General features: G+C 43.6%; 1 protein-coding gene across 1 annotated transcript; it reads left to right on the plus strand.

Annotated features, from left to right (window-relative positions):
- Nucleotides 1-8,947: 8,947 nt before the first annotated feature.
- On the plus strand, nucleotides 8,948-11,188 carry LOC105035519 (cation/calcium exchanger 1). The gene has a single exon (XM_010911100.4). It carries the CDS (start codon nucleotides 9,352-9,354, stop codon nucleotides 11,038-11,040), a length of 1,689 nt encoding a protein of 562 aa, XP_010909402.1. The 5' UTR covers nucleotides 8,948-9,351; the 3' UTR covers nucleotides 11,041-11,188.
- The last annotated feature ends 5,365 nt before the right edge of the window (nucleotides 11,189-16,553 follow it).

Raw genomic sequence — 16,553 nt, forward strand, 5'->3', positions numbered from 1 at the left:
CTGGATTAATCACCATCCTTATGATGATCCTATGATCAAGAGTAATTTAAGAATTAACCATCAATGACACATATCTCAAATTTCAACTCTTTGAGAATATGTGTCATCATCTTGTTAATCTCTTAGATAATTCATGGACACAAAAAATATGAATGATAATATAAATATTCATAAAGTATAAAATCATATCCTAAAAATATGATATGCATCAGTCAAGATTAGCTTCTAGGGCAAATTCAGTATGATCTACCTCCTCATATTGGCCATCATGTAGGAGAATTTCTGGAGCATCCAACTCTGCATTTATTAAATACTGATAAACTCCTAATATTTTATCCTCCTAAAAGCATTCTGAATAAATAAGCTCTTCTTCTTCTTCGAACTCGTAATGAATGGCTCAAGATTTAACCTTACATATAGCCCACCAATCTTTCTTTTCTCTCTCCTTTGATAGAAAAGGAGTATAATATATTTGAACAGCTTGTTGAGCTAGCACAAAAGGATCATTGATATATGCTTTTTATTCATATTTGATTTCAATAAGCCCATACTATGGATCAATCTTCATATAATTATCTGTATCAAACCATCGGTACTTAAATAGAATGACACTATTACCTCCAGGTAGATCAATTTGATCATTTCTTTGAGGATTTCATAATAGTCACTCTCCGTCTTTGCCCACCATTGGTCCTTTATACACACATCACTATTCATTATACTCTTATGATATCAATATTGCTGCATATAAAATTTGAAATCATTTATGTTACACTATTATAATATATTGTGTACTATATTGGCCTATAACCTAATGGTCTTAGCTTCTTAGGTATAGATTCGTACCCTTGCATGATCTGCATATTATAAAAGAAATAAATTGAAAGAAATTAAAATAAATAAAATAAAATGGTTGCTTACCAGTTGATAGAATCAATTTGTAAAGTTCTATGAGCGTTGAGTAAAAATTTCTTCCTCACTTATCATCAGGTTGTCCCATCTCAGCATCTCATCATATTGCCTATATATATATAAGATAAGTACAGGATGATAAGTGATTAAAGAGTTGAGATTGTAATGGATACTTACTCAATATATGGGTCGACCTCTATATAGTTTAGCAAAACATATGTCTCTACCTATCTAATTTTAGTAATAGTTAATACCTGATGAACCTCATGCCCAAATTCATCAGTGAGATAGGCAAATATTAAGATCTCCACCTCTGATCCCTCACCACCATCATCATTTTGATCTACTTGAGTCAGCTTTATCTGTATACTAAGGTTAAAGTAGTGTCGGCTGAAATTAAAATTTTTTTCAATTATGTAAGCCTCCATAATAGAACCTTCGACTCTAGCTTTATTTTTTACTTTCTTCTTGAGATTGTGCATGTATCTTTCAAATAGATACATCCACCTATACTGCATTGGTCCCCCCATCCTAGCTTGATATGCCAAATGAATCATGAGATGCTCCATGGAGTCAAAAAAATTAAGGAAAAATATCTTTTCTAACTTGCATATAGTCTCTGCACTGCTAGCCTCAAGATTAGATATGTGGTTGGTAGATAGTTTAGTAGCATAAATATCTCTGAAGAAAAGATTAAGCTCGATCAAAGAACTCCATATGGAGTTGAGAAGGAGATCATGCCAAGCCAATGGGAATAATCATTGCATAAAAATATGACAATTATGGCTCTTTAGCCTATAGATCCTGCAATCTTTGACGTTGACGCACTGAGCTAGATTACTTGCATAACTATCTGAGAATTTAAGATTTTTACACCATTCACATACATTCTTCAACTACTCCCTCATTAAGGTGTAAGATACTTTTGGCTTCAAAAATTTTTCAGGTAACACCTCAACCAGCTCTAATAGAGGACGCTGCCATATGTTCTTCATATCTACTCGAACTTGGGGTTGTCCTTCATCTTATCGTTGACATCCATAATAGTGTAAAAAATATTATCAAATATATTCTTTTCAATATGTATAATATTAAAGTTATGACGGATCAAATTGATGGAGTAGTACGCAATTCTCAGAAGATGCTGTGCTTCACCTAGTTATGAGTTCTATCGAACCCTCGAGGTTTTTGCTTGTCAAATAGTATACCAAACTAGACTTCATCCATTTGAGATATCCTTTGAAACACTTCCATGCTACTAAGGTGCAGGGGTGTATGGTCCTTCTTTATCTTATTCCTTCTGAAATTATCCCACTGTTTTTAAAAAAGATGATGCTCGAAAGAAATTGATGATGACAATTAAACCAGTAGGACTTACAACCATGTTGAAGTTAAAATAATTTTATATTCTCTATACAATAGAGACATGCTAGCTTTCCATGAATGCTCCATCCCGATAATATCCCATAAGCAAAAAAATCACCAATGGTCCACATCAATGCAACCTTCATTACAAAATGCTGCTTCTTCGATACATCAAATGTACATATGCCATCAGACCAAAAAAATTTTAGCTCATCAACAAAAGGCCTTATATATACATCAATGCTTCTATTAGGGTGTTATGGCTCAAGAATAACTAATGTAAGAAAGATGTTATATTCTTTCATGTAATCTCAGATGGCAGATTATATGGAGTAATAAAGATTGGCCAACATGAATAAGAGACTTCTACATAACTGAACAGTATAAATTCATCTGTAGATAGATCCAGTCGGACATTGTGTGATCCCTGAGCAAATAAAGGATGGCAAGTATCTAATTTTTTTCATGCCTTACTGTCTGACAGATGACACATCATATCGGTGTACTTATGAATCTTTTCTTTATACCATCTCATTTGTCCAACAGTACTCTTAGACAAGTAGAGCCTCTGAAGCTTAGGAGTGAGGGGAAGGTATCGAAGAACTTTATATGGTATATCCTTTTGATTTCTACCCTCTTGTCTCAGCTTAAATCGATTTTCACTGCATACATCATATGAACTCTTCAATTGGTCCTCCTTATAGAAAAGTATGCTATTATTATGGCATGCATCTATCTTCTCATATCCCATGCCTAACACTTTCATCATTTTCTTTAAAGCATAAAAGCTCCCAACAAGCTTCTCATCTTTCAGTAGCATCTCTTTATTATTGCTACCATCCTATCATAATAATTGACCATCATATTAAACTCAGCCTTCAAGTTTAATAACTCTAATACAGCTAATAATACAGTATGTATTTTATATCCCGACTATAATAGTTCATCAGCAACATTCAGCATACGATAGAAATTACCACTGCCAACTTCTAGATCATCCTCCATATCTCAATCAAATTCAAGACTAGCCGCATTAATAACTATGTCTACCATTCTATCTGTGTCCTTGTCGTGCTGACTCTAATCCTTGCACTTGTCTCCATGTCTTTCCATGCAGGTACTAATACTTGTAGTTTGACATAAATCTACTTCTATATAAATGGACAATTATTGTATACCTATCAAGTATTTTTTTATGGACACATCTTTTACAAGGACAACAAGCCCATCCTTGAACTAAGAGTGTCACATTTCTAAAAGCATAATTACAGAAGTACTTGACACCTCCTTATATTCAGCAGAAATCACCTCATCGACTATTCGATGGTCCATCTCACTACAATCCATACCATACTATCTAAGAATTCTGTATATACAAGTTCAAGATAAAATATTTATCAATTATTTTATCATTTAAAATGACTTACATAATAAATACATCCTATCATCAACTAATAGGTATAAAAGATTCTATCCATTCAAAAATTGTATTAATTCTGCAAATCAACTATGTTAATCAAATGATACGTAATAAAGATCGACAGAAATTTGGATAGTATTTCTCCTTAGTTCATTCCACACGACTAACGATGTATGAAGAGAACTAAAAAAAAATACTATCTAAAATTTTTCTCGAACCTTCAACATACCACTTGATTACTGTAATTACCTATAAAATTAATTACAATTGTCAAACTATCCAAACTGGATAGTCAATTGACTAATGTACATAATTCTTCTATTCGTGTAAAAATATATAAATATACGGATGTCATAGAATATATATATTAATCAAAAGACAGATCTATAATTCTATGCAATGTAAAATTTTTAAAATTTTTAAATTAGTAGATTTCTAAATAAAGAGCATTATTGTAAATGAGACAGTCGAGATGCGTATCCCGCACATGCGGACTTAGAGCATACCAAATGACTAGGCCATGCGAGCACACTAGCATGGCATCTAGACAAATCCTATCCTGAAAATTCTAAAGTATCGAGCAGCATTACAAATAGGATTGGAAACGAGTTAGGATGGGTTAGGCCATACCCCTCCTTGAGTCCAGGCCTAGGGCTTAAAATTCAATCATCGAGCTATTTCGACCGCCATCGAAGAGATGAGTAGGCCAGAGCCGGTCCAATGGTGGTCCGACCTTGAACTCCTACCATCGAAGGCAGTAAGGCTACTCTTACCAAGATTTTTCAAGAGTGGTTCCACCTATCAAGAATAATATTATTTAAATTAATAATATTATTAATTTAAATTAATTAAATATTATTAATTTAAAACTAATGTAATAAATTTAATTCAATATTATTAATTTAATTTAAATATTAAATCTAATTTAATTAAATCTAATAAATATTAAGTTAAAAATATTAAAAAATTTGAAACACGATATTTGATGACCTCTATGGCACCATCACTAATATTCACCAAATCAACTAGAAGGTGGCATTACAGCACGGAGGCGGCGTTGCATGACAGGAGAAGAAGGGGGGAGGGGGAGGCCAAAGGAAGAAGGGGGGAGGCTGGCCGGAGGCTTGGGGAGGCAGCCAGGGGCTCGAGGAGGTCGGATCCAATGGCGCAGCAGGGGAAAATGGAGATCGGAGGTGGGGTAAAGAGGGGACGGGGGGGAGAAGGGGGAGGGGTGGGGGGTCCAATCCGACAAGAGGAGGGGTGGGGAAGGAAAAGGGAGGCCCGGTGGTGGGGTGCCGGCTCTGAGAGATAGCCGAAAAGAAGGGGGAGCTCGGGGATGCGGGCTCAGGGATACAGACTCTAGGAAGAAAAGGAGAGGTCGGACAGTGCGAGGCTAGATGGAGAAGGCTGGGGGCTTCGACGGTGCGGTGTGAGCTAAGGAATCAGGAGAGGGGGGTTCCGTCGGTCGCCAGTGGGGAAGATGAAAACTGAGGGCGGAGGGGGGATGGGGGATGAGGGTTATAGTGCGAAGAATCCAAAAATCGAGGGACAGAGGAAGCGGAGAATCGATGGCAGCTATTAGCGATAGCTATAGCCGTCGCTAATATTACCATCGCTAATGAGTATTAGTGATGGCAAAGGGACGGGGGGAATCAATGGCGGCTATTAGTGATGGCTCTAATACTATCATCACTAATGAGTATTAGCAATGGTAAAATCGAGGGGGGGTAGCAGAATCGATGACGACTATTAGCAGCGGTAAAGGAGCAAGGGGGAGAAGGGGAATTGATGGCGGCTATTAGGGATAGCTCTAATAATGCTGTCGCTAATGAGTATTAGCCATGGCATTTTGTTATTGCTAATACCATCTTTTCATTGTTAATAAGTTTAATATTTTTTTTATGACGGCTTATCTTTTCGTCATCATTGGTGGTTGATAAAAATAATTATTAGTGACGGCAATATTGCCGTTGCTAATAGCCATCGCTAAAAGTCATTTTTCTTGTAGTACCTAAAGTTTTTCTTAGGAGAGAAAAATGGCATGTGTCCTCTTAGATGATAGGTATCCATTTTTGTCTATAAAATTCAAACTTCTTGGGACCTTCTAGAAAAGTGAAGACTTACTTCATATGCCCTTTCCCAAAAACTGGTTCCATATGAACTGGATTCGTCTCTTCCACTAAGCTCCGAGTAGTTTTAACTCCTCTGAAATACCCTCTTCTCCACATGGCATCCACTATATCTCCTCACTCTATCTCTCCATCTCAACTTCATCACACCTCATACTCGACTCCACATCACTATTAGATTCTTTGTGAGAGTTCATGCCTCTTCTTCTTGCTTTCTTGGGAGATTGATTTAGGTATTAGAGGGTCCACTATTGGAGAATCCCTCAATGTAAGGACTTTCCTATCTTTGATGGTTTTGTAGGATTCGATTTGCCGGGATCGATCGAGGGCCAAGCACCAGCGCGCACCTCTGAAAGTCTCATTCGACCATCCGAACATCGTTGTGTTCCCTCTCTCTGACTCTAACTCAGTGGTCTAAATCAGATTGGTTCCTCGGGCGGCAACACCCTCACATCTTTTGTCTAAAGATGTGGCTCCCTTTTAAAATATATATGCGGATAAGCTTAAATTGCATGGCTATATTTTCATGCGATGAATAAGAGACAGGGTTTAGTCTGCTAGAGAGAAGGAGTAGAAAAGAGGTTGAAAATGAAAATACAAATGTAAGATACCCTTATTATGTTAAATCAAATGATCTATTCCATCCACTTCATCCCATGCTGTTTCACAGTTATTGATCCAAGTGTTCTTAGGTATAGATGGTTACACGAGCATCCATCAAGAGCCCTTCTCATCTGAGAGTGCGGTAGTATAACTCCCTCCTCGATGGACGACACTTGAATCAAATATGCACATCCTCCATCTTCTCTTTACAAGTGCATCATATGCACCTCCATTTTGTACCACCATATTATTCAATAATACACTTACAAGACCACATTATATAGAAATTTTACGGCCTAATTGAAACCTATCTTTTACTCATTCACTTTTTTTAATCAAAGCAGATTTAAATAAAAGTAGTAAAGCATGGCTTAATCAAACTATCGTTTGTAATATCTACAGATGCATATATACTTTACAGAAAGCAATGCATGGTTGCTGTTCGCTTAGTTTGGTGGCATAGTTGTACCTTTTGTAATTAATCCATGCAGCTAATTAGAACAAGCGTATGTTAATCGACCACCAGCATTTCTTATGGATAGATTTTTCCAAGATAGCAAAAGAAAAAAAATTAATTATTATGGGATCTTATCATCTCAACTGATGTCCTCGAGATTCATACTCAGGTATTCTAGGATTAACAAGAATACCGATGTAAGGCTTGATTGTAGAGCTCATTAGGAGACTGACTTTATTAGAAGACCAATCTCATCAGGAGGCCGACCTCATCAGCAGACTGATAGCCGACTTCATCGAAAGGCTAAGATTATTAGGAGGTCGATCAGAAAGCCAAAATCATCAGAAAACTGATCTTACCAGCATCTGAACATGTGGCATCAGATCATTATCTGAGATAAAAGTTCTCTCAGATCATATCAGTCTCTAGCCGACCTAATTCTTCAGTATTATCCGTTAAATCGGCTTAGTCAAGAACTGCTAGTAAGCAGGACACTCACCTCGATTATCTGTCGATCTCCCTTAATCGAATCAGACCTTATGTTGGTTTCTGACCAACCTGATTACTGATACTCAAGGCATGGCATCCAGTTCAGATGTACTTATATCAGTAATTCCACATCAGTCTCTTATCGATGTGTCATTAGAAGTACGGACTGTTATCTTACAGCGGTCATCCAACTCAGTCGTAATTGCCTTCCAGTTGTATTCCAGCTCATTTACCATGTAGGCAACCGCCCTACGATCTCTGTATAGCTGGCAATTCTGTTACAACAATCCAACGACCTAACAGATCTCCAGCGGCTCAACGGCCTAAACAGTCTTTCCTAAAGGCCTAAGCAAGCTCCCTCTATAAAAGGAAGATAAGGTGCTTTCTGAAAAATCAAGTCAAGTCAAGTCTTAGTAAACAAGGACAAAATTCTGCTAAAATTTTACTGAGAAATTAGAGTTTTTTTTTCACTTTTCTCCATTCAAACTCTCACATCTTGCTTTGTACTTCTTCATTTTCACTATTTATTTTCAAAGCTCCAGCTGACTTAAGCACAGAGGATTCTAAATCGGAGGACATCCCACGATTTTGGAACTTTTTTTATAAGTTTCATCTGTAGTTTACGTTAGCATAATTTTCAGTTTTTCAGCTCAGTTGAGCACCGACCTCTCCTCCGGAGCTTTGCAACAACACTAATATTGCATATTCATGCTCAAATTCTATTTATGTTTAAAAAATTTAAATGCATCGGTGATTTAGAAGTGGGGAATTATGGTGAATAGAGGCCATCCATCGGGCTTACCGTAATTTGATAAGTATGTTGATGATACGCGTCCACTTTAGGAATTTACATCGTTCTTGTTTCACTCCTAATGAGGAGCGTGGATTCTTTACCAAAACAAAGAAAAATATATGAGAAGCGCGGATCATGGAGAGCGGGAGAGAGAGAGCGGTGGATTACATATATCAAGTAAATTTAAACAATCTTTACTTTTCCGAAAGGTTATCGATGCGAGAGGGTACGCGCTTTTGCTTATTTCCAAAGAATACGTGCAAGTCCTTCTTCCCATGCAGCAGTCGTACAGGTCAGGACTACGTACACCGCTGCCCCCTCCCCCGCTTCCTTCTTCTCTCCATACCCTAATAAAAATAATAGATATTTCCAGGAACCTAGCTTCAGAATTCTGTGAAGTACTTTGCGGAACATTTGTCCTCAAGAACAGAAACGTTTAAAAAAACGGCACCATATATCACCAACATGTGTAAAATATTGGTCGGCTGTGAGTTGCTTCTCTCATCCTTACAACAGGGACTGGATCCGCTACCTGGCTAGCAACTACTCCTCAGAGCACCAAACACCAAAGTTTTCCAATGCCATAGGGAATCAGCGTGTGGTCCCCACCTTTAAGTGATCGCTTCGTCATCCCAATTCACTCCTTAAAATTAGGCCGTTCTTCCTACCACTGGACCAGCTGATCCCGCTTCTTCTTCTTCTTCTTCTTCTTCTTCTTCTTTTTGCTCCACTTCCCTTCCTCTACCTATTGTAATCTGTTTTTCACACGAGCGTTTTCCTTCCCAAATCGCACCATCAGTGTATAAAAGCCTTCAGAATCCTAAGCTTCCAAAGGAACAACATATAATCGCACCACCAGTGTTTTTAAGACACCTTCCTTCCTCTCCTGGCTTCCACACCCATCAGCTTTTCATTCCATACTCCTATCTAAAGACCATTTCGAAGCACCAAAATAAGGATACACGCAAAACCCTTGTCTTTTCTTGTCATTCTTCTGGATCCAAAGATAGTTATACCTCCAATACCTCTCCAAAATGTTCTACAAAAAGATCGCTCGGATTACCCCATCGCACCAGACCCATGCATGCATCTCTTAAAGCATGACCAGCCATTCCCTTCCAACAAGAAGAACCTTAGTATCATCCCTCTTTCCTGATAGAGTTTGAAGAGGTGTCCGCTTGCGATGGCGTTTGTGCTGTCCGACAATGGTAAGGCCTTCATCAACACAGCGTTCCTCCTCCTCCTGTGTTTCTTTTTCACCTCCCACATCCGATCTCCCACCACCGTCATTCATCTCACAAGCCCTCAGGCTCCCAAGGGAGTTGGATGCATCGGGTTCCACAAATTAAAAGGCCCCCATTCCAAGTGCCTCTACCTAAAGACCCACTCACCATGTGTATCCCAAGGCTATGTCAACTATCTCCATGTCTTCTACTGCCTCTGTGGGAGATACGCTCCTTTAGGGTATGCTTTCCTAGCCCTCTGGCTTCTGGTGCTCTTCTATTTGTTGGGCAACACAGCCTCGCAATATTTCTGCTCCTCAGTCGAGAGTCTCTCGAAGGTTCTCAACCTCTCTCCCACCATAGCTGGGGTGACGCTCCTTTCATTAGGAAACGGTTCGCCGGACGTGTTTGCCAGCATCGTGTCGTTCCGCTCCGGCTCCGGTGAGGTGGGGCTCAGCAGCGTGCTCGGGGGAGCATTCTTCGTCTCATGCGTCGTCGTCGGCATCATCAACGTGTGCGCGGCGACCTCATCACCAACCCATGCAGCAGTCCGCATCGACCGCTCCAGCTTCGTGCGTGATGTGTGTTTCTTCATCATCGTTCTCTCTTCTCTCCTCGCAATCCTCATCGTCGGCAGGATTACCATCTGGGGTGCCATGGCTTTCACCTCGCTCTACTTCGTGTACGTCTCCATCGTATCGGCGACCCATTTCTGCCGCGAGAAGTATGAGGACCTCGTCGTGCCGATCCTCGACCACGAGGAACTCGGCGAGCCCGTGTCGGTCTCCAAGGAGGCTTCCTCTGCGAACGGAGATCAGGAGGAGACCTCATCATCAAGTTACTTTCGATTCAAGGCAATGGTGGCACACTACCTTCGGTGGTTCTTTTACATTATCGACATGCCTCTCTATCTCCCAAGGAGGCTGACCATACCGGATGTGACGGAGGAGAGGTGGTCGAGACCATTTGCGGTGGCTTCGGCTGCATTGGCACCTATCTTGGTAGCAACTCTTTGGAACTCTAAGAGAGGGGGTTTGGGCTCCAAAGAGGGATTGACCATCTATCTTTATGCAAGCTTGGTGGCATTGGTCTTGGGTCTCATTGCATTCCACACCACCATGAAGTCCGGCCCACCAAGGAAGTTCTTGTTCCCCTGGCTAGCAGGAGGGTTTTTGATGAGTGTTCTATGGACTTACATTATAGCTGAGGAGCTGGTGGGGTTGCTGGTGTCCTTGGGGTACATATTTGGAATAAGCCCTGCCATTTTAGGGTTGACGGTCCTAGCGTGGGGCAACTCCATCGGGGACCTGATAGCGAATGTTGCCATGGCGACGAATGGAGGGCAGGATGGGGCCCAGATTGCAATATCTGGGTGCTATGCTGGACCTATCTTCAACACGTTGGCTGGCTTGGGGTTATCCCTCGTGGTGTCGGCTTGGGCGGTGCATCCATCTCCCTTTGTGATCCCGGTGGCGCCGGCGCTGTTTGAGATACTAGGCTTCATGATAGGAGGGCTGTTGTGGGCTCTGGTGGTGCTGCCTAGGAAGGACATGAAGCTGGATAGGATCTTGGGGTTTGGTCTACTGGCCATCTACTTCTGCTTCCTGTCCCTGAGGCTCTCTCAGAGCCTTGGGCTAGTGCAACTCTGAAGGTTCTGCAGGTTCCTATGTTTTTGAAAGGGAAATTATTTTTCTTATGCTCCCTTGTTTGTATAAATAATTAGCTATAATTCCTCTAGTTTTATCGGTGACTACTTACTATAAGCATGCACCCCTATAAGATGGCTTTGTGGTTAGAACTAATTCCTACCAAATGGAACCTCATGATGGCTTAATCCTATATAGGTGAAATGCTTTATGCTTCGTTTTTGCGCCTTTGCTTTTTGATGCTAGCTAGTACTAGAGATATTGAATCATGAATGGACTAAAGGAAAAATGAAAAAGAAAGAAACCAAGAAAGAGTATCACATTTCAAATGAACAACTTTGAAACCGTGCTATATGATTTGATCTCCATGATATGAAGAACGACATATCATGCAATTTGTCAACAGATTGTATTATTATGATTACACTGATATAAATTGATTTCCATGTATTTTATATATTGTGCATACATATCACGCCAAGAATGCCAGCATCTAAGTTGAAACAAGAGATCTCTCCAGGAAAAAGAAAGGTGCCAATTGATCCAAGTCCCATCATATTGTCATAATTTTATATTAATTCAATTTCTCTCACATTTTGTTATTGCATTATATGGTTATCAAACTTGTATTATGTTTTAATCCTATCTTTGTGTTAATCTTATATAAGGACAATGCTTTATGCTTAATGACTTTTTGCCCCCCTAAGTTTGGCTACTTGAACTATTGAACAAGGAATGATTAAACAAAACGAAGAAAGGAATGGAGAAATAAAATCTCATTTCAATTGAACAAATTTGAAACCATGCATGGTTTAATCTCTATAATACAAAGACAGGATGTAATTTGTGCAAAGATGATATCTATAGTCATACTGATTCATTAGCAATGTTCTTTTTAGCAGAAATTTGGCTTCTGCCTTGGACATCATCGGACTCATTAATTAGGAGCCATTATGTCGATTATAGGCTCCAATATTTCACCTCAACATGATATGATTTACGGATCATACTATTCATCAAATCATATTTCTTAATGAATGTAACATAAGCACATTTTATGCACTACAGTACCAGACTCCTTTTTTGTATAAGTTTATTTAAATTTACAGGTGACAAACAACGTGAGATGGCCGGACTAGTTAAATGGTAAAATAATGCAACAAATATTATAGTAGTGCGCTTTACTATTGCACTACGGGACGAGAATGATTAATGCAACACATGTTTAAACAAGTAAATAATAAATGGCACAGTGCAATTAAAAACATCACATGTGATCAAACTTTAGTACTATTTTGTACAAAACCGATCATAGTACGTCAATAGTTTAAAGACATCTCTCATTTTGTTTAAACAATGAATTCCGATCAAGAGAATGCAAGTTTATTGGGACCTTCTAACTGATGAAAAGATAAGCATTTGTAAATTAATTGCTTGTATTAGGACTCATACATAAAACACCAAACGTTTTCAATTTTTTGATCCATTCAAGCCTTTGAAGCAATGAGTTATTAATTTTGGACTTCGTATTTTCTTTATTGACAAGATAACTTTGATTTTTTTGTGTTTTCTTTTTTTTTAAATATATCAGGCAAATAACTAGCAGCCATGCTAAAACTGAAATTAATAAAAATTTAGAATTTAGTTGTTGGGTATAAAATACCCACAGCCGAAGTCCTCAGCAGACTGCGTCCGGACTCCTACGGGAACCGGACCCCGCCAACAACTTCAACCGCAATCAGACTCCGTCCGGACTCCTACGGGAGCCGGACTCCGTCCTCAACATCAACCGCTGGTAAGCTCCGTCCGGACTCCTACGGGAGCCGGACCTCTCCTTTGACTTTAATTGCAGGGAGACTCCACCCGAACTCCTACGGGAGTCGGGCTTCGTCCTTAACTCCAACAGCTACAAGCAGACTTCGTCCGGACTCCTACGGGAGCCGGACTCCGTCAACAACTTCAACCGCAATCAGACTCTGTCCGGACTCCTACGGGAGCCGGACTCCGTCCTCAACATCAACCGCTGGTAAGCTTCGTCCGGACTCTTACGGGAGCCGGACCTCTCCTTTGACTTTAATTGCAGGGAGACTCCACCCGGACTCCTATGGGAGCCGGACTTCGTCCTCAACTCCAACAGCTACAAGCAGACTTCGTCCGGACTCCTACGGGAGCCGGACTCCGCCAACAACTTCAACCGCAAGCAGACTCCGTCCGGACTCCTACGGGAGCCGGACTCCGTCCTCAACATCAACCGCTGGTAAATCTCGTCTGGACTCCTACGGGAGTCGGACCTCTCCTTTAACTTTAATTGCAGGGAGACTCCACTCAGACTCCTACGGGAGCCGGGCTTCGTCCTCAACTCCAACAGCTACAAGCAGACTTCGTCCGGACTCCTACGGGAGCCGGACTCCGCCAACAACTTCAACCGCAAGCAGACTCCGTCCGGACTCCTACGGGAGCCGGACTCCGTCCTCAACATCAACCGCTGGTAAGCTCCGTCCGGACTTCTACGGAAGCCGGACCCCTCCTTTGACTTTAATTGCAGGGAGACTCCACCCGGACTCCTACGGGAGCCGGGCTTCGTCCTCAACTCCAACAGCTACAAGCAGACTTCGTCCGGACTCCTACGGGAGCCGGACTCCGTCAACAACTTCAACCGCAATCAGACTCCGTCCGGACTCCTACGGGAGCCGGACTCCGTCCTCAACATCAACTGCTGGTAAGCTCCGTCCGGACTCCTACGGGAGCCGGACCTCTCCTTTGACTTTAATTGCAGGGAGACTCCACCCGGACTCCTACGGGAGCCGGGCTTCATCCTCAACTCCAACAGTTACAAGCAGACTTCGTCCGGACTCCTACGGGAGCCGGACTCCGCCAACAACTTCAACCACAAGCAAACTCCGTCCGGACTCCTACGGGAGCCGGACTCCGTCCTCAACATCAACCACTGGTAAATCTCGTCCGGACTCCTACGGGAGCCGGACCTCTCCTTTGACTTTAATTGCAGGGAGACTCCACCCGGACTCCTACGGGAGTCGGGTTTCGTCCTCAACTCCAACAGCTACAAGCAGACTTCGTCCGGACTCCTACGGGAGCCAGACTCCGCCAACAACTTCAACCGCAAGTGGACTCCGCCCGGACTCCTATGGGAGCCGGGCTCCGTCCTCAACGTCAGCTACCGGTAAGCCTTGTCCGGACTCCTACGGGAGCCGGACTTTGCATCTGATTGCAGGAGATTCCACCCGGACTCCCACGGGAGCCGGGCTCCACCCACTATCCCAACCGCAAGGAGGACTCCGCCCGGACCCCTACGTGGGGTCAGACTCCGACCACTGCCGAACTTCAGCTGACAGATCTGCACTCCCAAGCCACAATCACGGCCACGATTCTGCTACACTTCCTGCGGCGGATTCCGCGCAGCTCCACCACTCCCTTACAGGCTGCAGTAACGATCGCAGCACTACTCCACTCCCTACGACGGATCCCACGCGGCTCCATTACTACCTGACAGGCCACAATAAACAGCCACGATCCTGCTCCACCTCCTGCAACGGATACCACGCGATTCTTCCATCCGCTGGCAAGTCACGACAACAAACGCCGCCCCACTTCACGCGGCAGACTCCACGTGGCACGCCCCAGTGATAGCCACGGGTCCATTCCACTACTCTTTGCAGCAAACTTCGCCTGACCCTGGGCAGCCCACTGCCAGACGGTTACAGATACCGCCATCAATCCGTTACCTCCCCGCCTATAAAAAGGGGGACACAGATACGTTATTCTATGAGCTCTAGTCTTTATCTCAAAACTCTGCTAAATTCTCTGTTCGAGCGCTCCATTCTTGTTGAGGCAGAGAACTGACTTGAGCGTCGGAGGGTCTTGCCGGAGCAACCCCACCTCCGGTTTAGACTTCCCTTGCAGGTCCCGACGGCGCCCGCGACTTCTCCAACTCCAGCTTCTCCGACGCAAGCAGATTTTTGCAACAACAGGATTGGCGCTAGAGGAAGGGGGGCATCTTCGCAGTACCCTTGTTCTTAAAGGAGCGTTCAACGGAGCCACCTCCGATCATCTTCCCGGCACCCGCTCCTTATTTTCTTTCCCCCGCGGGATCCACACTCGATGCCTCCACGCAATGCGTCCACGCGACGGTCCACGGCCTCCGCGGCCAGATCTCAGGCCCCAGCCTCCCCTCCTGTTTCTCAACCTCCTCCTCCTCCTCCAGCGGTGGCGGTCGGCGCGGAGCAGTTTGACTTGCTGGCACAACAGGTCAGAGGCCTCACCGAAGCTGTGCAAGCAATGCAGTAGCAGCAGCCGCAGGCGTCAGCGCACCCGAAAAGGGCATCTCCAGAATGCCAGAACCCGGCGGTGGGGTGGGCCACCTGGGCCAGCTGCCCCGTCCTTCCTGGGAAAACAAACCCGAGGGTAGAGAGCCCTCAATCGGACCACGACTCCACCCCTGGAAGATCCCTGCCTCCGTTCTGCCAGAGGATCCTCGAGACTCGAAGTCGAGAGGATTTCCTCGACCGGAGGCTCCAGGATATGAACCGACGGATTGAAGAACTCCGCCATGCACCCCCCGCTTATGGTGAGGATATTTGTACCGACCCTCCCTTCTCCCAAATGATCATGCAGGAACCGATCCCGCCAAACTTCAAGCTTCCCCAGTTCGAAAGCTACGATGGGACTTCAGATCCGGTTGATCATCTGGAGGCCTTCCGGATGATGATGCTGCTTCACGGTGCTCCTGATGCCATCTTATGCCGGGCTTTCCCATCTACTTTGAAGGGAGCAGCAAGAAACTGGTATTCGGCTTTGAAACTGGGTACCATCTTTTTCTTCGATCAAATGAGCCACCAATTTGTGGCCCATTTTGTCAGCAGCCGGCGCCCCCGAAAGGGTTCGGAGTCCCTCATCAACATCAAGCAGAGGGAAGGGGAGTCCATACGGGCCTATGTCAACCGCTTCAAGCGGCGTTGGAGGTCCGGAACTTGGACCAATCAGTTGCCATGGCCGCCCTGAAAGGCGGCCTTCAGAAGAATGATCTTTTGTTCTCCCTGGAGAAGAAGTATCCCAGGAATTTTATCGATTTGCTGGCTCGGGCTGAGGGATACGCCCGAGCGGAAGAAGCCTTCAAAATGAAGGATGAAGAGACAGCAAGGGAGCGGCAAGCGGGAGATTCGAGTAAGCCCGCAGTTGAGAAAAGGCCAAAGGAAGCCCGGCCGCGTTCTCGATCCCCTCCTGGGCATAATCGCGCCCATACTCCACCCCGAGCACGCAGGCAGAGAAGCTCGGACCGCGGGGTTCGGCGGGGTTCCCCACCAGGGAGATTCCGCAACTACGCCCCCCTCAACGCCTCGAAGGCCCAGGTATTAATGGAGGTCAGGGAGCAGCTCCCTAGGCCGGAGAGGATGCGCACACACCCCGAGAAGCGCAACCCCAACAAGTTCTGCCTCTACCACCGTGACCACGGCCACGACACAGAGGAATACATTCAGCTCCAAGATGAGATCGAGGAG

This window comes from Elaeis guineensis, chromosome 2, assembly GCF_000442705.2.
Source record: "Elaeis guineensis isolate ETL-2024a chromosome 2, EG11, whole genome shotgun sequence".
NCBI lineage: Eukaryota > Viridiplantae > Streptophyta > Magnoliopsida > Arecales > Arecaceae > Elaeis > Elaeis guineensis.